At 60.0% G+C, this 22649-nt stretch overlaps 1 protein-coding gene across 11 annotated transcripts; it reads right to left on the reverse strand.

Annotated features, from left to right (window-relative positions):
- Nucleotides 1–5824: 5824 nt before the first annotated feature.
- Nucleotides 5825–22024, reverse strand: TMC6 (transmembrane channel like 6). Of its 11 annotated transcripts, XM_068531248.1 has the most exons (23): nucleotides 21805–22024; nucleotides 21527–21572; nucleotides 19996–20159; nucleotides 19384–19517; nucleotides 19087–19229; nucleotides 18819–18914; nucleotides 18341–18499; nucleotides 16931–17036; nucleotides 16693–16786; nucleotides 16200–16457; nucleotides 15718–15908; nucleotides 14689–14833; nucleotides 13849–14004; nucleotides 13243–13397; nucleotides 13051–13132; nucleotides 12723–12820; nucleotides 11565–11660; nucleotides 11237–11312; nucleotides 10396–10529; nucleotides 10078–10254; nucleotides 9908–9986; nucleotides 7388–7455; nucleotides 5825–6092 (listed from the first exon to the last, which is right to left on the reverse strand). In XM_068531248.1, the coding sequence occupies exons 4-23, from the start codon at nucleotides 19440–19442 to the stop codon at nucleotides 6026–6028; spliced, it is 2439 nt and encodes an 812-aa protein (XP_068387349.1). In that variant the 5' UTR covers nucleotides 19443–19517; nucleotides 19996–20159; nucleotides 21527–21572; nucleotides 21805–22024; the 3' UTR covers nucleotides 5825–6025. The 11 variants fall into 11 exon arrangements, with proteins under 11 accessions (XP_068387349.1, XP_068387347.1, XP_068387356.1 ...); XM_068531246.1 differs by lacking the exon at nucleotides 21805–22024 and having other exon boundaries at nucleotides 20082–20159; nucleotides 21527–21659; XM_068531255.1 differs by lacking the exon at nucleotides 21805–22024 and having other exon boundaries at nucleotides 13243–13394; nucleotides 19087–19226; nucleotides 21527–21659.
- Nucleotides 22025–22649: the final 625 nt, after the last annotated feature.

Consider the following 22649-nt stretch of genomic DNA (forward strand, 5'->3'; position numbering starts at 1 on the left):
GTGGGTTGTGACTGCTTTCGGAGGAGCCCGAGGTGAGGGCTCCCACCTGTTTACAGACCTTTTTTTCTCCTTCAGACTTTAAAATAAAAAAATTTTAAAAAGGAATTTAAAAAAAAAAAAAAAAGACTTCCGTCGTAAAGAAACCTATTTTCAGAATGCAGATCCGCTACTTTCAGAGCTCTGGGATTGAACAGTGTTGTTTTCCCCTCCGGCCACCGTCGTGGACTCTGTCGACTGTCCCCTTCGTCCAGGTGACGAGTTGTGGTCACTGTCTTGCACACGCGGATGCGCTCTCAGGAAAGCCAGGGTTCCCGAGGGGCAGCTCCACACCATTTCATGTATTTTGTAACCCAACTCCTAGCACTGAAGATGTTATTAAAAAACCAACAAAAAATAAAGAAAAAAAAGAAAAAAGAGGAAAAAAAAAAACACAAAGAAGAAAGATACCTAATCTCTAACGTGTAGCAGTTACGTATGTACCAAATAATGGACTCAAAGGAAATAGATGTTCGAAGAGTGCTTTATATATTAAAAATTGCTTTATGTTTTAAAAATGATCAATGTTTTGATTGTTTTGCAAGAAAGAAAGACAATGGAGTAACATACCCTTGAGTATGTTTAAAAAAATATATGAACATGTGCTCCCTGCCTGCTTGATCAGGAAACTTGTGCATTACATTTTTTTTAATTAGCTTTTTAATGGTTTTATCAAAACAAAACAAAAACAAGAAAAACAAAAAAAAAAAAAAAAGTTCCTGCAAAATTGCAGATCAACAAAAGCTGGTTTTATAGAGGATCATGAACTATGCACAAACTGGTTCAAGACTTTTTTTCTCAAGTTCAGTAGTGTATTTAGCTAAACAGACCTTCCTCAGAGTAAGTGCATCTCATTGCCATTACATGCGTTCTGTATATTTGGTGTACACGTCCCTGCGTATGTACACCAAATATACGTGCGTGCGTGCCCGTGTGCACCCAGACATAACAGCTTCCCATGCTGCATTTAGCATCGAGTTTGTAGAAAACTGATATTTTTAAATTGAGGATGGAAGTAAAGAACCTCTCTGTTTGTTTTTGTTTTTTGTTGGGGTGGGTTTGGTTTTTTTCTTTGACCTTTTATTTTGAATTAAAGATGTCTGTAACTCTGAGATTAAAAGACAAGTTTGTGGCTTTTAATGTTTTTCCTCATAGAATGTGATTGTTGAAGAAAATGCACCGAAAGTTGCTTTCAAAAGTACAACGCTTTGTTGAATCTTAATAAATTGCAATTTTTTTTCTTGCTGTTCAAATAAATGTGTTTTTTATTTTTCAAAGGTGGATGTCATCCAAATTCACTTTGTATGTGTTGGGAGAGAGAGTTGTCCTACTGTGTGTAAGAAATTCCCTGTGTCGTCTTATGCCATCCTCAGAGTTCATGTGTATAATTAGATACCCTCCAAGTTTTGGTTGCTTGACTTGTGATCTTATCATTTGTTTTGTGGTTTTGCAGTCCACACTGAAATCTTATTACTAGTCGTCGAGAGGTGCAGTAGAGCCTAGGGGCTCTCCACCAGCCGTCCGCCAGGACCCACCTGCTCCGTGCGGGAACCGGTGTCATCTGGGGCAGCCGTGGGACGTGGCCCCAGCCGAGGACCATTGCTCGCTCTCACCCATGACCGAGTCTGGGCGTAAGAAGTATTTGGAGAGAAGGGAGTAATGAAGGTCTTTTGGGGCTTCCATGGTGGCGCAGTGGTTAAGAATCCGCCCGCCGATGCAGGGGACACAGGTTCGAGCCCTGGTCCGGGAAGATCCCACATGCCACAGAGCAACTAAAGCCCATGCGCCACAACTACTGAAGCCCGCGCACCTAGAGCCCGTACGAGAGAAGCCACAACAATGAGTAGCCCCCGCTCACCGCAACTAGAGAAAGCCTGCGTGCAGCAACAAAGACCCGATGCAGCCAAAAATAAATAAATAAAAATTTTTTTTAAAAAAAAGGTCTTTTGTGTTTCCTAGACATTCATTTGTTTCGGTAAAGTAGCCTTAGCTAACTTTACAGAGCGTCTTGTACAAGCACAGTTGAAGTGACGGCGCTGGGCAAAGCAGCAGCAGCCTTCTCCCCATGGGGTTCAGGCGGCAGTCAGGACACTCGGGTCTGGCTCTCAGGTCCACCCCTGGATCGCCTGCCATGACCTTAAGTAAGTTCAGCGCCAGTGCTCCTGTCTCGTCAGGATTGTAAAGACAGCCTCTTGAAAAGCAGCCAAAATGTCCATTGTGACCCCTGCTCAGAGACCAGTAGAGTGAGTGTCTTTTTCTCTCCACTCCTAGGGGCCTCGGCCACGTTTTATCGAGAAGATAGGACCCGGGTTGGCCCCCGCAGGCAAGACGGCGAGCTCCCGGCTCTGACCGACCTCTTTAGAAAGCGGAGGAGGAAAGCACAGAAGGGCCATCATCCGGAGGAGAAACGAAAGGCTAGAACGAAACTCATGGAACTCAGAATGTGGACAGTCGAATGTACTTGACACCCTACCCTTGTACGCACCTGGAGGCACCGACCCTGCCGGGGCTGTGAGCGGCCCTTCTGTAAGTGTTCGTTCGGTGCCCGTGAGTCCAGCGTCGCCACAAGGAGTGAGCCAGCCCCACACCTGCCTCTGGGAGAACAAGCCCAGTGCCTCCAGAACATCCAAAGGTTGAGGCAGCCTTCATGGAGGAGGTGGCACTTTCCTCCCAGGCCCGGGGAGAGTAGGGGACAGGTGGGGAACACAGCGTAAGCCGAGTGACCACCTCATGGCCTGGAGTGGAGGCGGCTCCTGGTACCCACAGGTGAAAAGGAGGCCCGGTGTCTGGGATCAAGAGAAAAATCAAGGCTCAGAGCTGCACTTTTTAAAAAGATCATTCTGGGGCTTCCCTGGTGGCGCGGTGGTTGAGAATCTGCCTGCCGATGCAGGGGACACGGGTTCGAGCCCTGGTCTGGGAGGATCCCACGTGCTGCGGAGCAGCGAGGCCCGTGAGCCACGACTACTGAGCCTGCGCATCTGGAGCCTGTGCTCCGCAGCGAGAGAGGCCGCGACAGTGAGAGGCCCGCGCACCGCGATGAAGAGTGGCCCCCGCTTGCCACAACTGGAGAAAGCCCTCGCACAGAAACAAAGACCCAACACAGCCATAAATAAATAAATAAATAAATAAATAAAAATTTAAAAAAAAAACAAGTCTTTAAAAAAAAAAAGATTATCTTAAAAAAAAAAAAAATTCTGGTGACACCGTGGGAGAAGGCAAAGAAAGAAGGCAGGGTGCTCAATGGGTTTCTCGAAGCTTGATGTGCGAAGAAGGGACTGTTGAATGGAGAGGAGAGGCCAGGAGGGAGCCGTCCTGGCCAGCACTGATTCTAACCGCATAAACGACAAGATCCGAGGAGCTGAGCACGCGTTCACTCAGGAGGGCATTTCGAGAAGATTCTTTGCAGGAAGAGAACATATGGGGTGGATCAAGGAGAAACCACATAAGAGTCGTGGTGGAAACACGTAGTTAACTTACTAGCTTTACACATCAGTTTTCACCGCTTAGCTTGTGTGGGACCGTCCCCTGAATGGCAGCCCACGTGGCAGGCCTGGCCCCGGAGCCTGGATCCCCAGTCATCGTGAAAACCAGAAGCACATTTCCAAATGCTCCCTAAGTGCGCAGAAGCCTCAGGCTTAAGTGGCATTTCACTGGTTCTCCACCCTGGCTGCGTGTTAGAATTATCCAGAAAGCTTTTAAAATCCCAGTGCCAGGGCACATCTCAAACACATTCAACCAGAATCTCTGATTGTGGGCCCAGGCACCAGAGTTCTTAAATCTCCCCAGTTGGTTCCATTGAGCAGCCAGGGCAGAGGCGGTGTCAGAGGGAGCCTGTCATCAGGCTGAGACTGTCGACCGCCTACCCATTGGAATAGCCATTTCCAAGAGTTCAGTGCGTCTCATTTGGCATTCATAGCTAGCTTTTTGCTTTTTTTTTTTTTTTTAGCAAAACTACTATGTGCCAGGCAGGGTGCTAAGCACCGTGTAGGACTGTGTCTTGTTTCAACAGCCCCATGAGGTGAGGACTGGGGCTGGGAGAGACTGGGAGAGGTTACAGAATGTGCCCGAGGCCATGAGCCGATGAGGGTCAAATCCAGGCCCATCTGACTCCACAGCCATCGCTCGCTCGGTCAGCCCCACACAGGATCCACCACGGAATATCCCAGCTGGAGGACCTTGAGGCCACGTGTGTATCAGAAACAGCTCCGATGGGCGATAGGTGTGCCTGTAAAGAGACCTGGCTCGGACAGTAGCAGGGCTGGCGAGTCTGGAATTTGGACACGGCCAGGCAGGGTGGTGCCGCAGCTCCGGGCAGAATTTCTTCTCTGGAAAACCTCAGCCTTGCTCTTGAGGACTTTCGACTGATTGGATGAAGCCCACACACATCACTGGGGATAAAACCCTTAAAGCCAGCTGACTGTGGGTGCTGAGCACCTACAAGATGCCTTCACGGCAGCACCTCAGTTAGCGCTCGAGTCGATAGCCAGGGACACCAACTGACCATCACACGTGGCTTCTGCAGAAATACCTGCGGGCCTTTCTCCGGTTTGTCATCAGCAGCTCGGCCTGACCTCATAGTTGTTGCAAGGCGGGCGAAGTGGGCCTAGTCATAACAGGTGGCAGTGCCAGCTCAGACTGGACGCGGTCAGTTTATGTCCATCCGTCCAAAAGCGCATCGGTCCTCTTCACACAGAGGCAGACATCTGGGGGGTGCTGGCCCCTAGAGCCCAGGTGAGTGTCCCCACCCGACCTCACCCAGCGGCACTCACGCCCGGAGACACAGCCCAGGCCAGCTACTCGTAGAGGTCCTTAAGCACCTCCTGGCTGGGACCAGCCACAACAAGCCCAGGAATCCTGATCTGTTGGGCGCCCGAGAAAGTCAGGTGACGGTCTGCCCCTGGACGTCTGCCAAATGCAGGAGCACCCTGCGTGGGACCGTCCTCAGAAGAGGGACCATTTGGGGTTAGCATGGGCCCAGCTGGGAGCACTGCTAATGGCAGCGGCATCTTCGCTGCGGGGCTGGCCTGGCCCCCACAGGCCAGGTTTGCTCTCCCAGGTTCCCTGCTGGGATGAGGAGCGTGGGCCCATCGCCGCTCTCCCATCCTTTCCCACAGCAGCCGCTCCCCCAGCTCCTGCAGACAGTGGGCACTGGGGCTGTGACAGCTCCGTCCCCTCCTCCCCGCACCCTCTGGTCCACGGCATCCCACAGGCTCCTCAAGCTCAGCCTGGCAGGACCTGGGGTCACCCCCCCGCCAGTCACGGCAGCCAGACCCCGCTCCTGCCACAGGCCTGGGCGCTGGCTGCCCTTCTGCCTGCAGGCTCCTCTCCCCACGGCTTACTAGCAAATGACCCACCCCGGTCCCTCCCTAAATTCTCCCTCCACCCCCACCCCAATAACCACTAGCGCATCACTTCATCACCCTCCACACACCCCGTACTTGTCCCGCATGGCACAGGCTGGCAGGGCAGCGCCTGAAGCTGCAGCGCGGTCCATCCCTGCCATCGGGGGCTGGGCCAGAAGAGGGCGCCCTGCGCTCAACACTGAAGCCGCCCAGAGCCTGCTTCATGAGGAGCCCAGCACCAGGGGAGGCCCCTCGGAGCATCTGGTAGGCCGCAGGGCCCTGGCCTGGCAAGGAGAGCAGCCTTGAAGAACCAGAGGGAGAAACTGAAGGGGCGGCACATGCACGAGGCCGAAGTTCCCATGACCTCGGCCTGGAGGTCGTCCACAGGCTGTACCTACGTGCACCTGGGCAGGCCTGAGCATAAGCACGGACTCCCACGAGACAAGCCCATTTTGCACAACGTGTTTAATCAGGATAAATAGAGTCCTGAGCAGGGTCCACTGGGGGTGCTCCAGCCTCGGACGGGCTGCAGACTCCCATCACCTTCCCCGTGTCCCAGCGGGGCCATCTCCAGGCAGCATCTGTGCCTGCAGGTCCATGGGAACCGAGGGTGACGGGGTTCCCGGGCTGCCGGGCCCAGCGCTGTCCTACTGGGCATCCCAGTCGTCTGTGAATACGGCCGGGGGCGTCACGGCCTCCTCGGTTCTACCAACCCTGCCAGAAAGGGGAGTCAGCAAGGGGGCCCCGTTGCCTTGGGCAGCGCGGGCCTCACTCGGGAGGCTGAGGAGCCCCACAGTCATCCCTCTGGGCAGCCGAGGCCAGAGCATCCCCAGCAGCCTTCCTCAGGAGCTGTTTCCAGGCCTCCCCGGGCTGAAAGGCTCTGGAGAGAAGTGGAAGGAGCCGGACAAGGCCGCGACTCACCACCGATGCCTTGGCAAGGGAAGGAGCCGGACGAGGCCGGGACTCACCACCGGTAGGCCTTGGCAAGGGAGGGAGTGGTGCGGGCAGCGGGTCTTGTTAGATGGCTCGTTCTGGGGGTTCCTGCTGCCCGGGGTCGGGGCCGGGGAGCCCCAGGGGCCTCGACCTGCAGACCTCAGCTGGCCCACCTGGCTGGGCGGGGGTCGAGGAGGGGTGTGCGTGCATTCCCGTGGGCGGCCTGTCTGTCCAGGCAGCAGGAAGATGTCTGAGTTCATCTCCCCTTCCCTGGGCTCAACCGCAGGTAACAGTTGAAGGGTGAGACGTGCAGCCACAGGAGCAGCCCCAGCCCCGCACCAGGGCAGCCGGGGCTGAGGCAGCAGCATTCGGGGCAGGGGGGTGTTCACCTCACGGGGAGAATGGGGGCAGGGGCCTGGGGAGAAGGCCAGCCAGGCTGACCCCCGACCCATCAGGACGGGGGTGGCAGAGGGACTTCCCTGGTGGTCCAATGGTAAAGAATCCGCCTTCCAGTGCAGGGGACGCGGGTTCGATCCCTGGTCTGGGAACTAAGATCCCACGTGCTGCGGGGCAACTAAGCCCACGTGCCACAACTACTGAGTTCGCGTGCCTCAACTAGAGCCCGCGTGCCACAACTACAGAGCCCACGCACTCTGGAACCCACGCGCCACAACAAAAGAGCCCACATGCCTCAACGAAGATCCCGCGTGCCGCAACTAAGACCCGACGCAGCCAAAAAATAAATAAAATAAATAAATATTAAAAAAAAAAAAAAAGATGGGGGTGGCAGAGAGGAGGGAAAGGGCGTGAGAGACCCCAGCTCCACCTTGCCCCCTGCACACAGTTCCTTCATTTCTTTTTTTTCCTTTCTCAGCAAACTTAAGTTTTCCTCCTCCCCCAAATGCCCCACACACCTGAGGAGGAAAGGTGGGGAAAGAGGGCAGGGGAGTCCCAAGAGGCTGCGGGCCACCCAGGGAGGCCGGCAGCCACTTCCCTCCCCACCACCGGCGGAAAGAGGCCTCCCTGTGCAGTACCCACTCCTTCTCCCCAACACACTCCCCTCCAGGGCCCCTCACCTGCTCCTCTCCTTCCTCTCGTAGATACGCTGAAGCTTGTTGATTAAGAAGATCTTGTCTTCCCCCTCCTAGAAACGCCAGAACACAAAGGCTGAGAAAACAGCCATCATGTGTCCGTCCAGAAGTGCCCTGTTCCAGACTGCACTTGGGGTAGCCCACAAAGAGTGTCTGACATCACAAGCACAAAAAGTTTAAAGAAGGGGGACAGAGGCACCAAACAAGGACAAGGAAAAGCCAAGAGCCAAGCAGTGGGCATATATATATATATATATACATACACACATATATACACACACACACATACACACACATATATGCATCTAAGCTTCCTAGTGGCCAAGGTGAAAAGGGAAATGTGATCAGTTGCACAGTGAGGGCTGCCTACCCAGCCTAACTCAATGTACAACCGGCCCTGACATTTAGTCTGTCTTGGGCAAATTGACCTCGGTCTGACCTCGGTCACCATCTGTAAAAGAGGGATACAAATGTCTGTGTCATGGGGCTTTTATTAGTTTTCTATTGTTGACCTAATCAATTATGGAAACTTAGTGGTTTAAAACAACACAAATTCAACATCAGTTCTGGAGGTCAGAAGTCCAAAATGGGTCTCAGTGGGCTAAAATCAAGGAGTCAGCAGGGCTGGTTCCTTCTGGAGCCTCTGGGGAGAATCTTTCCTTGCCTGTTCCAGCTTCTGAGTCTGCCCACATCCCTGGGCTCATGGCCTCCTTCAGAGCCAGCAATGGCCAGTCAAGTCTTTCTCACACCTCTTTCTCTGACATTGACTCTCCCACTTCCTTTGTTAAGGACCTTACAATTACATCGTGCCCACCCGAATAATCCAGGATAATCTCCCACCTCCAGGTCAGCTGATTAGCAACTGTAATTCCACCTGCGACCCTAATCCCACAACCCCAATGCCAAGTAACATGGCATAGTCACAGCTGGGATTAGGACAAAGACGTCTTTGGGGCAGGTACTGGCCAACCCAGGGGTCTTTCGACAACTGACTGTGAAAACGCACATAAAGCTTTAAGTCTAGGACCCAGTAAACATCAGGCGGATTTCAGGGCCCATCAAACCCCGGGGTCAGACTGGATTCCTTGCGGGGAGTCTTCACAAAGAGAAAACAGCGATTTTGTCAGGATGCGTTCTGGGCGCTGGGGACCCTGGCTCACCCACGAAGGCGCTGAGACACCTACGAGGTGGGACCTCCTTAAGAGACCTCCCCGCTTTCTCTCCATCGAGTTGGTGGGTACAGAGGGCCGTGCGCCTGAGTAAGCCACCTGCCCAGGCCAGAGAAAAGACGCTCCGAGCGCAGGCTGAGATCAGAAGTGTGGCCCCAAAGACTCAGAACCGGGGCCAGCCTCGGCCTTGGGAGGACACAGCCTGCAGCAAGGGCCACCTGGGGAACTGTCCCTCAGCTCCTAGAGGAATGGCGGGCGGAGCTGGGATTCCCCTCCCGACGCTGCTGTGCATCCCACCACCACGGGGCACTGCAGGCCCCAAAGCTCTACACAGTAGGGCAGGAGCCGGTTGGGAAAAACCCACTTCCAATAGCTGTACCTCAGCCAAAATGCCCAGCCTGAGCCCTGCCCTCAGTTTGTGAAAGGGGAGGAGAGGGGTTACCTTGTACTGCCTTACTTATAACCATATAAAAAGTGGGAGCTAAAAAAAAAAAAAAAAAAAAAGTGGGAGCTGTCCCCAGGGGATCCTTCCACGCAAGAAGACCTGACCCAGAGTCCCTGCACCAATTAGCCAGCAGAAGACTCACACGCGAGCTGCACCCCAGCCCCGTCCTGCCTCGGCTGACACCCAGCAGCTGACCCCCAAGTCATTTCTAACGAACAGTGGCTGGTGGCCACCAGCCCTGACGTGACCGCCTAGCGGACACAGGCACCAGCTGGCCCCAAGGTGGGCTCAAGCATTAAGTACACAAGTGAGACACTGGGAAAGAAAAGGAAAAAAGAAAAAACAAGCGCTGGGGAGAGTGATGTCGGGGCCCTGGGGGCAAGGTTGGGGCCCTGGGGATGAGGTCAGAGCCCACCAAGTGTTCAGGGGAGACCCGCTGTCACTGACAGGTGCCCCCGAGCAGCCAGCCCAGACCCAGGGAGGACAGGACCAGGTGAAAGGCCATTCCTGTCTGGGGAAACGCCAGCCCAGGTGACTCTGACCTACGGGGCAGTGACTTGCTTTCAAGGTGATGGGAGGCCCAGTAACTGCGCAGGGAGGGAGGGACAGCCTGCGGGCAAGGCTGGGCGGCCTCTGGGGGGGATGCGGGAGGGGGAGGGGGGTGCTCGGAGCAGCACTACCAGAGCCCTCGTCCCAGCGGGGCCTTTGCAGACGGGCAGCCTGGCTGCCTCTAGCTTACGTCTCCAATTAATACAAGATACGCATCTTGATCGATGTAATTCGCTTGGCAAACAAGCCCTTTCCGCAGCCCAGGTCCGGGGGGGAGGTGTGGAGGGGCCGCGGGTGGGAGCCAGCAGGCGCCCCCGAGGTGGGAGCCTGAGGGGCACTCACGTTGCTTAGCTGCTCCTTGAGGAGGCAGATGACCTTGCGCTGGCCCTTCACCACCTGGATGTTGAGGTAGATCACGGCCCTGCGGGAGACGGCCGCTCAGGCTGGGCCCCCCGCGCAGGAGCCCCGGGGAGGGAGACCAGGGCCCCCACCCGGGCCTGCCCCGCGCTCACAGCAGCAGGGCCGACGCCAAGTAGATGGGGAAGGCGCTTTCCACCAGGTACCGGTGGATCCAGGGCAGCCAGGAGACCCTGGGGCCCGCCTCCTCCAGGTGGCGCACCCACACCTTGCCCGCCTCATACATGGTGTCCAGGGTCCGGAAGGGGCCGCAGATGCTCGAGGGCTTCACCCTGGGGGAAGAGGGCGGGCGGCTTGACCCCTCAGCCCGGACAAAGGCCACCTCCACACCACCCAAACCGCGGCCACCAGCCACAGCGGCCCCAGGGGGCAGCTCCCCATCCCGCCCCCCCAGAGGCCGAGGGCCCACTCACTGCCAGATGGCGTAGCAGAGGAAGATGGCAGCGCCCAGAAAGGAGGGGAAGCAGAGCAGCGAGATGAAGACGGTGCTCATGTGGGAGGCCTTCCAGGGCCTGCGGGGTGCCTGGCAGTTGGCCATCAGGCTCGTCTGGGGACAAAGGTTGCGCTCTGCCACCGCCCTGCCACCCACCCTCCCCCAGGCCTGGTGGGGCCTCCAAGAGGGAAGAGGGGCAAGGCCGGCGGTGGGCTGGGGGTGTGCTGCTTGCAGGGGGAGCCCGAGCCGAGCCCCCAGGACAGCCCCGCAGAGAAGACACTCAGAATCTGAGCCCACAGGCTGGAAAGGGCCAGCGGGGCTACCTCCCGGTCTACGGAGGGGAGACTGAGGCTCACGGGGGGCAGGTTGGCCAGGTCACCCGCACGTGAAAGGGTTGATACTAAAAGCCACCTCCACTGACTGAAGGTCTCCACTGTGCCCGACGCTTTATAAACGTCACCTCCGGCAGCGCCCCCCAGAGCACCATCCACGTTGTACAGAGGACGAAACAGAGGACCAGAGAGAAAGACCTGGTTCTGAGCACCTCCCAGCGCCGCCCCCCCAAGCCCTGGCCCGTGCACATGGGCACCTGGCAATGACCACGGACCCTGACGGGATGCTGCCCAGCCTGCCAAAGGCAGTGATGCAGGGACGGGACGGGGGTCAGCTGTGGCCCGTGGGACTGACCCAGAGGGTGGCCCTGGGCTGCCAGCCCCACACCGCTTGGGTCAGGGCTCCGCATCTGCCGGCCCAGCGGCCACCCTGGCTGCACACTCTCCCCAGGCCCCGCCGCCCTCCCAGGGACCCAGCGGCATCTTTACCTTCTTGACGTAGAAGAGGAACAGAAGCTTGATGATCTGCATGGCGGGGAGGAGCGGGGAGAAGAGGACCCCCAGCCTGAGGAGAGCAAGGAGAGGAGAGGGCTGCATTCCAGAGGCTGGGTCCTGACCCCTGTGTGGCTCCCCAGGCCTAGAAAGGCCACCCGGGCCTGGCTCGGGGTCGGGACCCCGGGGAGCTGAGACTGGGTCCCCGGGGAATTGAGGGGTCAGGTCACTCCAGATTCCCAGGGCTGGGCCTTGCTGTGGCCCAGGGGGAAGCGGTCAGCCTCCCCAAGGGCCAGGCACTGGGACACAAGTGGGAGACGCTCACCAGGTCAGGGTCTGCCCGTAAATCAGCTCCAGAACATTCCCCGCAATGTCGAACTCGGGCTTCCCCTTCCTCTGAGACCTCTTCTCAGAGATGAGCCTGGGCAGAAGAACCCCTGGGGTCACGCGGGAGGGCCAATCCCCAAGACAGACCCTCGTCCCCACCCCAACCCGCACGCCAAGCTGAAGACCGTGCCCTCCCCGCCAGGGTGCCAATGATGCAGAGGGGAGACGGCGGCCTGGGGTCCCACCCTGAAGGGTCCACACTGCAGCCAGCTTCATCTCCGTCCTTCTTCTAAGCATGTACGGATACACCCAGGTATAAATGTGCACATCAGCACATCAGCATCAAATGTTTTACTGCTTTTTTTTTTTTTTTTTTGGCTGCGTTGGGTCTCCGTTGTTGCGCGCGGGCTTTCTCTAGCTGCGGCGAGCGGGGGCTACTCTTTGTTGCGGTGCGCGGGCTTCTCATTGCGGTGGCTTCTCTTGTTGCGGAGCACGGGCTCTAGAGCACAGGCTCAGTAGTTGTGGCATGCGGACTCAGTAGTTGTGGCTCGTGGGCTCTAGAGCACAGGCTCAGTAGTTGTCGCGCACGGGCTTAGTGGCTCTGCGGCATGTGGGATCTTCCTGGACCAGGGCTCGATCCCATGTCCCCCGCATTGGCAGGCGGATTCTTAACCACTGCGCCACCAGGGAAGTCCCTGTTTTACGGCTTTTAAAAAATCTTATTATTATTAAATTCATATGTTCTCAAAGAAAACACAAAAAGAAGGAAATAACACCTACAATGCTAGCACTCGTAGCCAGGACATCTGAAAATGTTCCTCTACTTTCTGTTCTTCCTCCCGACCCCTTTTTCCTTTGTATGAGACAGATTATACCATATGCATCATTTTGAAACCTGTTTTCCTTTCCAATCTCAAAATAGGTTACATCCTGTCTCCTAAATGTTTTTCTCAAGTTTATCGATATTTTACAGAAGAGCCGTCATGGGTAGAGATTTATGGCCCCAATCTGGGGTCAGGTCCTGATTTTCAGAGGCCTGAGAACCGCCTGGGTGACCCTCACCTCCACCACACAGGTGAGGATGCCAGGAGCCCTTCCGCAGGGGGAACCCAGGTGCCCAGGAGGTGAGCGCAGGGACCCGCCCCTGGGGCCTCACCTCCACACCAGCTCCCCCAGAAGCGTGTCCAGCAGCGTGAAGATGAAGTCCATCACCATGAGCCGGTACAGCTCCTGGCCCACAAAGTCCTCCCAGCACTGAAACAGACGCGGCCTCAGCCCCCAGTGCCCTGGTGCCCCCCACCCCTGCTCCCCGTGCCCACCTGGGGGCCTCCAATATGCTTGTAGACCAGGCCAGGTAAGATCAGGTGAGGGCTGGCTGCTGTGAGGGGCCACCCCGTCCACCCCCAACCTGGGACAAGGGCAGACCCTCTTGAGGGGCCCGGGGAGCCCCATGCCTCTGCCAGCACTGCCCGGCCCGTCCTCACCTGGTCCTTCAGGGTGCCCACCCTGCGGCCCAGCCAGTGGTAGCAAAGAATCCCCAGGATGACCATCTTGAGGATGAGGTTCCTGTGGAAAGGGGGGGTGCGGGGGGCGTGCACAGGCTGAGGGAGGGGTGCCTGGGAGACAGAGGTCCCGCCCCAGAAAGCCCCACGTGGCGGCCCCATCTGGCCACGCACCTGCAGATGGCCACGTACACCTCTAGCACCGGGGAGTCGTGCCGCTCCAGGGCGGCCAGGACACGGAACAGGTAGGGGGCCCCCAGGTTGAGAAGGCAGACCACCAGGGGCAGGGCCAGCAGCGCCCCGTCCCGCTCAGCAGACACGCGGCTCTGCTACGGCAGGGGGAGGGCCAGCGGTCAGCGGTCACCACAGGCGCCCCAAGGACAGAGGCAGGTCCACTGATGGGCCGGAGACGGGGGAGGGGCCGCAGGGAGGGGTCCCGGGGCGGAAGGAGGGGGTGGAAGTGGCAGGCACACCACCTTCCGCCCCAGGCCCAGTGTTCAAACCGCACAGGAAGGGGGGTGGGAGGGGGAGGAGAGGGGATGGAACACAGGTGTCGGGGGAAGAAAAGAGAAAAGAGAAACCAAAAGAAGACGAGAAAACAAAAGAAAAATAGGGGAAGTGTCAGACAGACCAAGAATGAGAACAAGGCCTGTGAGGGAAGCGGCCTCCAGGGAGGGCCCGGGCGGAGGGTGCGGGGCCCCAGGGGGCCCAGTCTAACGAAGCAGGCGTCTGACCCCACGGCCGGAGCCTCCGCGGGGACCCCCCACGCCCTCCCCGCACCTGGAGCACGAGCTCTGAGAAGGTGTAGACGGCCAGGGCGCACACCAGCGTGGTCCCCAAACACAGCAGCCACACGAGCCCCAGCACGGCCGCCTGCCGCAGCCGTCCGCACGCCCTCTGGGGGCGCTGCCGCAGCTGCCCCTCAGCCAGCAGCTCCTGGGGGCAGCAGCAGGCCTGTCACCCATGGCACAGACGCACGGAGACACGCAGACACACGCACCACACCCCCGGGGACACGTGGAGCAGACACACAGGGAGGCTCGGGGGACGCCGAGGGTCGCCTCCCACCCACCCCTGGGGCCACGGCCCGTCGCTCCCCCTGCTCTGGGGCCCCTCCAGGCACCAGGAGACCGCAGCACGGGGCCGCAGGCTGAGGCCTGCCCCAGCCGCTCCCACCCACCCTCCCCAGCCCTGCCTCCTGAGCTGTCCTGCCTGTGGACAGCCGTCCCCTCGCTGACCCGGAGCCCCAAGGCACTCCCTGAGGGCCCATCAGCCGGGTCAAAGCTGTGAGCTGCCCTGACCCGAATCCCGCAGCGGGAAACCCCAGAAAGGCAGAGGACCTTCCGCGAGGCCCAGGCCAGCCACCCTCTGGCCCTGAGGCCTTGGGCAAAGGACTGAGGCCTCAGTGTCCTCACGTGTACCCCAGGGCTATTGTGGGGACTGGGAGCACGTGCCAGCTGGTGCCCCGCAGGCCTCTTCCCGCAGGGGCCGGAGGACACGGGGACTCCAGGGAGAGGGCCCGAGAGCAGCCCTAACCCTCTCCCACTGGAGCAGGCCCCGACTGGTGTTCCCTGGACACGGGGTGGAGGACAGCGGCCCCAGGGCCCCTGGGCAGCTCACCTTCAGCTGGGTTCGGATATTGTCATGCTGGAGGCGGGTGGCCCATTTCTGAGTCACTTTGTAGTCCCAGGAACAGAAAACAGTGATGGCATGGACCCCCGAAGTGCTGCCCACCCGGTAGCTCTCCCCAAAAGAGCGGGACATGCTGGGAGAAGCAGAGGCAGGCAGAGGGTGAGATGGGGCGGAAGGCGCAGAGGCCGGGGAGAAGACAGATGGGATGCTCCCTGCAGCCAAAACCCACCACCCACTCAGAGGAGCCCTCCCGGCGCTGGATGGGCCTCCGGCCACGCTCCCTGCCCCACCTCTAGCCCAGAGCTCTCAGCCTCCTGGTGTGGACCGCCGGCCACTCTAGATCAGCCCTGACCAACAGGGAGCCCGCCAGCCACAAGTGGCTAGAAGAGGGGTCAGGCTCCACTCCCCACCAACATGGCCGGCTGCCTCCCACCCGGACGTGGCTGCAGAAGGTGCTGGCTCACCTCAGGGCCTTTGCACTGCCTCTCCCGATAACCAAAACACCTTCCCCGGCCTTTCTCCAGCCCACCCTTATTTAACCTCCCTCTCTGGGATGAGTGCCGCTGCCCTGGGAAGCTGGTCTGACTTCCTCTCCTATGCTCCATAACACCTGAGCAACATAACACCAGGAGTTTCCCAGCCTCTTCATTGGCCTATCTTCTCCTGTAGACAGCAAGCTTCTCAAGGACATGCACCAAGCTCATTTACCTTCCTGTCCTGAGCAGAGCACAGCAAATGTTTGTGGAGTGGATGGGTGCATGGATGAAAGTGTGGATGGATGGATGGAAGGAAGGCAGGATCCATGGATGCACGGTTGATAGATGGACGGGTGGATGGAGTGATGATGAATGGATGAATGGATGAAGTGATGATGGATGGATAGGTAGCTAGACTAGGTAGCTAGACGGATGAATGGATGGGTAGCTGGATGGATGGATGGATGGATGGATGGACAGATGGATGCATGGGTGGATCAATGGCGCTCAGAGCCAGGGTCATAGGGTGGAGGGCTATTACCTGTACACCAGAGTGATGCAGGTGATAAAGAAAGCTACCCCCACGGTGAAGAGGTAAGCCAGGGGCATGTTGTAGGGCAGGCCGCCCGCCTCAGGAGTGCACTGGCCGCCATCCCGTGGGGAGGCACACGGCTGGTTCAGCGTCGCGTTACTATAGTAGCCGTAGTACATGACGGTGTGGGTGAAGCGGCCCTGCAGAGAGGACGCCAGGCCACATCAGGGACTCTCCCCCTCCCTGCACCTGACCCACCCTCAGGCTTGGAGGGCAGATGGAGGGCGCCCAGGGGGCAGGGCGAGGGGAAAGGCAGAAGGGGAAGGGCCAGGGCAGGGGCAGTGAGGAGAACACGGAGGTGGGCAAAGGGCCGCGGCCACCCTGGAGCTGCCAGGACACCCCCCTCCTGGAGTCGCAGCAAGGGGTGGGGTGGGGGTCCCTGGAGGAAGCCGTGACAAGGGGGTGCCCTGCCCGCCCCCACCAAGCCTCACCCCGCCCGTGAGAAGCTCCAGGCCCCTGAAGGCGGGCACGGAGCCCGAGGGCGCAGGCGGGAAGGCGGCCTGCACGCCCACGATAAAGGCCAGCAGTGGCAGCAGCAGCAGGGTGTTGAAGGCCAGCAGGGTCTTGAGGAAGAGGAAGTAGGACAGAACGCTGGAGCCAAACTGGCCCCCAATCCGCTTCAGGGCGTAGTGCCAGGGCATCAGGGCCTGCAGCCCCGAGAGCAGTGCGAGCCCCAGGTTGTGCGACGCCTGCGGGGACAGAAGCAGGACAGCCCTCAGGCGAGGCTGGAGAGGGGAGCCGGTCCCCAGCCAGACCCAGGGCCAGGCCTAGAGCGCAGGGGCAGTGGAGGGGGAGCCGCGAGGGGAGGGGGGTCGATCACACCCAGAGCCAGGCTGAAGGCTAGAGGACCCCACGAGCGGCACGCGGAGGGAGAAAACGTGGCCCCCTCAGCGCCCCCGCCCCCAGCTGCCCAGAGGCACCTACCAGGATACAGCTGTCGCGCAGCTGGCTGCAGCAGGAGAGGAGCCCACGGTGCCCCCGGGCCCTCCGCTTGCCCCTCGGGGGCCGGCTCTCCTCTCTGGGGGCAGAGGCAGCGTCAGGGCTTGGTCCACTCCCTCCCAGGGACCACCCGCCCACCGCAGGCTCAGGACCCTTCTCACCAGCCACCCCGCCCAGCCGAGGAAGTGGGTCTGGGGTCCGCACGAGGCCGAGGGGCACTGACCGCAGGCAGCGTTTCTCGGACAGGCTCAGCGGCATTCCCCGGAGCATGTGGTCCCGCTGGGCCACCGTCAGGCCCTGAAGCTCCTTCACCAGGAGGCCCCGCTTCTCTGCAGGATCAGGAGCGAGCCCTGTGGGTTCCCCGCAGCATCCTTCCCTCCCTCCCACAACTGCGGCCGTTCCCCTGCAACACAGGCCTCTGCCTCCCGGCCAGGCCTGATGGCTCCTCTCTGCTAGGACCCTGTGCTGCCCACCTGTCCCACAGCCCCACTGGCCATCACTCTCTCACCTCCACCCCCTGGAGCCCAGGACACGATCAAGTTCCCAGCATCTTCCGAGGCCCAGCCCAGTGCCCCCTCCACCTTGAACCAAACTCTCCTCCTGGGTCCCCACTCGCATCTTGCTCTGACCCCCCAATGCCCCTGAGCCCCATCCGCCCCCCACTCAGCAGTCCCCCTTGTCCCCCCACCACTTCCCACTATGCCAAGGCCTGGTGGGGTGAGTAGGGGAGGGCGGGACCTGGAGATTTGCCCCTCCCCTATGTCCTCGTTCCCTTCATCTTCACAACCACCGTGGAAAGGGGGTGCTATTTTAACCCCACTTTACAGATATAAAATGACCAGAAAGCAGACACCTGGCATGGTTTACACAATGAAACTGGACTGTCCACCCTGACCTCAGAGCCCACACCACCCTGCACTGCTCTGTCACCCACCAGCTGCGGGCCTTGGGTAAACAGGGAGAGGAAACACAGGCAGGGACCCAGGAAGTACCCAAGCCCCTGGGCACTGATGCCAGAGATCACCTGGCTGAAGACCAACCTGTGAGCTGGGCCCTGCTCCCTCCTACGACCACTCTCCCTTGTTCCCCAGCCCCTCCACACAGGCCTCTCAGATACTCAGACAAGCCGGCAGGCTCCCACCTCAGGGCCTTTGCCCATGCCCCACTGACTCTAGTGTCACTTCCTCCAGGAAGCCTTCCTGGGTCGCTCCAGGCTAGACAGGTTCCGTGACACGCTCCTGCGGCGTGCCTTTCCTCAGCTGCCCTTACCTGAGCTTTAACCATCCACTTATCCATTTATTTGGTTCCTGTCTATTTCACAAGGCAGACAATAAGCTGCATGAGAGCTGACTGGGTCTGCTTACCACCATCACATCCCAAAGCCAACACCAGCGTCTGCGACACTACAAATGCTCAACAGACGCTGTGGAGCGCGTGCCTACATGAGCCAAACACTGTGCAGCCGGAAAGGCCCGCACTTCTCTGCGCCAGTGGCCGGGACACCGAGACACTCCCATACCCCTGCAAAGAGACCTCACCGCTGGGGGCCTTCAGACAGCCCACTGCACCCCCGCCCCCCCGCCCCGGCCTGCTGACCTCCTCCCCACCGAGGCTCCGGCCCCCCCTCACTCACCATCCTCCTCCAGGACCGCGGGGTCCAGCTCCAGGTCGTACAGGCGGAGGCTGGGCCGGGCCGAGCGGCCCACATCCCTGAGCTGAGGCCGGCCGGCCCTGCGGCGCAGCCTCACTGTGCGGCTGTAGTACTGGGAGAGGATGGCGCCGCGGCTCCGGCCTGTGGAGGCCGCCGGTCAGGGGGGACGCGCCGCCCCTTATGTAGAGGCAGGGGCTGCCCCCCCCACTCCTTCCCAGGACCCAGGAAAGTTCTTTCATAAGAGACCTCAAGCACCACCGGGTTCCCAAGAGCATATTTTTATCCCCATGACGACTCCGGAGTCGTTTTTAGAATGCGCGAGGCTGCATGGGGCTGGGCTGGGCCTCCAGGCAGCAGACGGGGTGGGGTGAGAGCCCAAGAGGCCTGGCTCTGAGGTACACAGATCCCCGCCGGAAACCGCAGCCCAGCCCAGGGTCCAAAGGCAGAGGGTCCCACTCACCAATGGTGCGACTGGGCATGCTGGCCAAGATGCGGAGTGTGGCCGTGCTGTAGACAGGGGCGCCCTCGGGCCCCAGTAAGGCCTGGCGGTCACTGCCTGCCCAGCAAGAAAGACTCGTCCAGAGGTTCTACAGACACCACCGGCCGGAGATATCCCCTGCCCACCCCCTGCCCCAGGCTGCTAGGAGGGGCTTCCTGAGAGGTTGAGAGGCTCCGTGTCCAGCCCGCACATCCCAGCACCCGGCCTGGGCCAGGGCAGGCGGGCTCACCTGAGGCCCCCAGGGCTCCAGCCCCCGGCACCCTCTGCTGCAGCTCCAGCCCCTCCTCGGCCACCCAGCGGCTCTGCTCCTGGATGAGCTGATGGAAAGAGTCGTGCACTTCGCTCTCATCATAGGGGCTGGGCTCCTGGCTGCTGGGGTGAGAATGGGGGAAGGGGCAGGAGTTCAGGCTGCGGCAGACCCAGTCCTCGCCCCAGCAGCCTACCCCCTCCGAAGGGCTGAGGTCCAGACCACCTCTCCCTGGGGGTGATACATCCCAGCCCCCCAGCCCCACCTCAGAGCACTTACTCCTCTGGGTCCTGTGGGGTCTCAGGGACATTGAGGACAAAAGCCAGCGACCGGGACATATCTGCGGCCCACCCCCAGCCAGTCTGCCGACGTAGGGCAGTTCAGAGCCTGGACACAGCCTCAGGAGCCTCCCGCTGCCCATGTGATGAGACAGAAAGCGTTACAGCAAAGTTAGCCTGGCACCCAGCTCCACTGCCCGCTCCCTGGGGACCATGGGGGGTGCCACTCCCAGCCCAGGCTGCCTGAGCCCCCATCCTGCCCCCATCCACACACAAACACCAAACGCATGGCCAAGTGAGGGGCCCCAAATAATCCTCAGGCCAGAATGGACTGAAGGGGAGCTCCTTCCGGAGGGAAGGAGGAAGGAAGTGAGGGGAGTCTGGGCAGTTCCCCACTGGCTTCCTCAGTGACGCCATCCCTGCGAGATGGGGAGCGGGTGGGGTGCCTGTGGATAGGTTCTCCATTCCCAGGGTTCTGACCCAGAGATGCCGCCCTCTGGGTGAGAAAGGTCAGGGCAGCTGAGACCTTCCCTGTGCCCGCCCGTGACCACACAGCACCTCCTCCCGGCCGGAAATCCCACAGACAGCTAGCAGCCTGGGCCCTCACCCTCACCAGCGTCTGACAGAACAGCAGACAGGATGGCCTCCTCGGCTGCGCCCCACCCTGCATCCCCCGCACAGGAGTCACTCCACGCCAACCTGGGCACGTCAAGGTCAACAGCCCTCCTGAGAGACTCCGCTACATTCCATCACCTCCGGGCAGGCCAGGGCAGCTGGCTGGGGGAGGGGTGCTGGGCGTTAAACAGGCAGCCTTTGTCCAGCCTTTGTCCGGGCTCTGCCATCACCCAAGACAACTGAACCAGGGTGGCCTTGTCCAAGCTCTTCAGCCCGTGGGAGTGGGGCGAGGGCGGCAGGCTCCCAAGCACCCACTGAGTCCTGCAGGACTCTGCCCCAGCAAGACTGGGCCCAGCCCTCGGTCTGCCCTGTCCCCCCCCCCCACTCCTCCCTACCCTCACCCCCAGGGAACTCAGCACGGAGGAAAGTTGGCTCAGCTCAAGGGCTTCCTCAGGTGAGGCCAGGGTGTCCAGACAGAGCAGGTCCCACTAGGGCTGTACCCAGACAGTGCCCTCACTTAGGGGTGTCCAGTCTCTGAGCCCACAGAGTCCAAGCCCCCTCCCCGTCTCTCTCACAGGAGCACAGTGTGGAGAAACCAGCAGAGAGAGATCAGAGGTGGACTCTTGACTCCGCCTGAAATGGAAAGTAGCTGGAGCTGGGGCTGAGGGTGTGCCCCCCAAACCAGCCCCTAGAGCTGGAATTCCTTCCTGGAAAGACAGACCTTCCCAGGTTCAGATCTACAGGCCTCTCCCACACACCCCTTCTCCAGGAGGCAGGAGCAGGGAGATGGAAGGTGCTCAGAGGGTGCCTGGGGGATGGGGGCTCACCTGGGCACTGGCATCTGGGCACTGCCCAAGACTTCTGCCTGGTACCCAGCACCCTGGCACCCTTGCCCAGGCAGGGACAAGTCGGGCAGGAGTTTCCAGGGTGCACCATTCCTGAGCCGTGAGCCAGGTAGGGAGGGGAAGGGTGGGGCCCGTTTCCAGAAACCCCACCCCAGCCGGAAGCCAGTCCTCTGGGAGCAGCTACTGTCCGGTCAGAGCCGCAGCCCAGCCTCTGAGCCGAGGGAAGGCAGCAACTCCGAGAGACCCTGGACCCCTCATCTGCCAGTCTCCCACAAGCCCACTTTCCGCCAGTGGTACCCACCTGCAAACCCGGCCTCCCCGCCCCTTCCCATCCCGAGAGACACACACCACCGCCCTCTCCCCTGACGCCCGCCACCTGCCTGTTGGGGTGAGCTGAGATCTTCACGTCCCCCGCCCGGACCCCCCTGAGAGAGTCAACTCAGGGAGTGAACTCAGGGAGATCCAAGAGAACCCGAGGAGGAAACTCGGTGCCCAGTGGCCCCAGAGGCCCAAAGGGATTCAGAGGGGGTGGAGCTGGTGGCCGCAGGGGAACTGGATGGGGCTAGGAGGACGAGGGCGCCGTCCCCAAGCCCCGGAGCTGCGGCCCCCACCCACGACCCGGCACCCGCATCCCGGCGCTGACCTGGGAGGCGCTGGGGAGGAGGGGCCCGGCGCGCGGCTCACCTGTCCCCCGCGAGGGCCGCCGGGAACTGTGTCTGGGCTCCACCAGCTGCGGGAGGGGTCGTGAGGTCAGAGGGAGGGAGTGGCCAAGGGCCCTGGGGCGACCTGTGACCGTATCAGGCCCAGCGGGGCCAGAGTGCTGCTCCGCCCAGCCCGGCCCACATGGCGACAGGTCACGTGACCCGGCTGGGGTGGCGCGCCCCGCTCCTCCTCCTTCCCCTCCCCGTCGAGCCCTCGGCGACTGTGCCCTCTCCCCACCAGCTTCCGACCCCTCCTCTCACCCCACCCTGAGGTCTGAACAAGATGAAGGCGGCGAGTGTCTGGAAGTGTTCCAATCTCTGGTTGAAGCCAATTTCTGTGGGACTCAGTTTCCCCAAGTTTCAAATGGGGACAATGATTCCAGACCCGCCCACTTCCCAGGGCGATTATCAAAATAACACCATGCGGCAAAGCCACACGGATACGGCGGGCGTTGCAGGACCAGATTGGGTAACCCCTTCCTCCAGCACAGCCTCCTGCGACAACTGCCCCAAGCCGGCTGGTAGAACCCGGGGTTATCTCCGCCCTCCCGATGTGGGCGTGGTTTCTCCAGCAGAGTTCCGGCACACTTCCTGTGTGCTAGGTGGGGAGGAGAGGAGGTACACTTCGGGGCTGTCCCCGTTGCTGTTTGCTCCGTTATTCCCCACAAGGCAGGGAGGGGGGCACTAATGACCCTAGCTCACAGATGAGGAAACGGGCCGAGAGGTCAGTCAGCCCCCAGGGTGTCATCGGCCAGGGTGTGAGTCTTGTCCACCTGGGAGCTCTACCTAGAAACCTGACCTCGAAAAAGCCCGGCAGGCCAGAGGAGAGTCACCCTTGGGTTTGAGAAAAGGGTGGGATTTGGACACTGGTGGGGGCCATTTCTGGTTGGGAGAAGCCTTGAGAGGCGGGCAGGGTGAAAGTGAGCTGGAAGGCAGAAAGGAAGGAGAGGGCCCTCCTGGAGGGGAGGACAGGTGGGCCAAGCCAGGATGCCCAAATAGAGAGTCGTTACCTCAGGATGGATCTTGGTACAGGCACCTCAGCCTGGAGAACTAGCTCTGCCCAGCCCCCACCTCTCCCCCAACACTACTCCCTGCCCTGCACACCC

Source organism: Eschrichtius robustus, chromosome 20 (genome assembly GCF_028021215.1).
Source record: "Eschrichtius robustus isolate mEscRob2 chromosome 20, mEscRob2.pri, whole genome shotgun sequence".
Taxonomy (NCBI): domain Eukaryota; kingdom Metazoa; phylum Chordata; class Mammalia; order Artiodactyla; family Eschrichtiidae; genus Eschrichtius; species Eschrichtius robustus.

What these genes read in the sequence shown, in the direction of transcription:
- TMC6 (XM_068531248.1), bottom strand. Translation starts at nt 19,442, where the DNA reads ATGTCCCGGTCGCTGGCTTTTGTCCTCAATGTCCCTGAGACCCCACAG. An exon ending in ACCCCACAGGACCCAGAGGA is followed by an intron (nt 19,230 to 19,383) that starts GTAAGTGCTCTG and finishes TTCTCACCCCAG; the next exon opens with CAGCCAGGAGCCCAGCCCCT. An exon ending in TGCATCACTCTGGTGTACAG is followed by an intron (nt 14,834 to 15,717) that starts GTAATAGCCCTC and finishes TGCTTCTCCCAG; the next exon opens with CATGTCCCGCTCTTTTGGGG.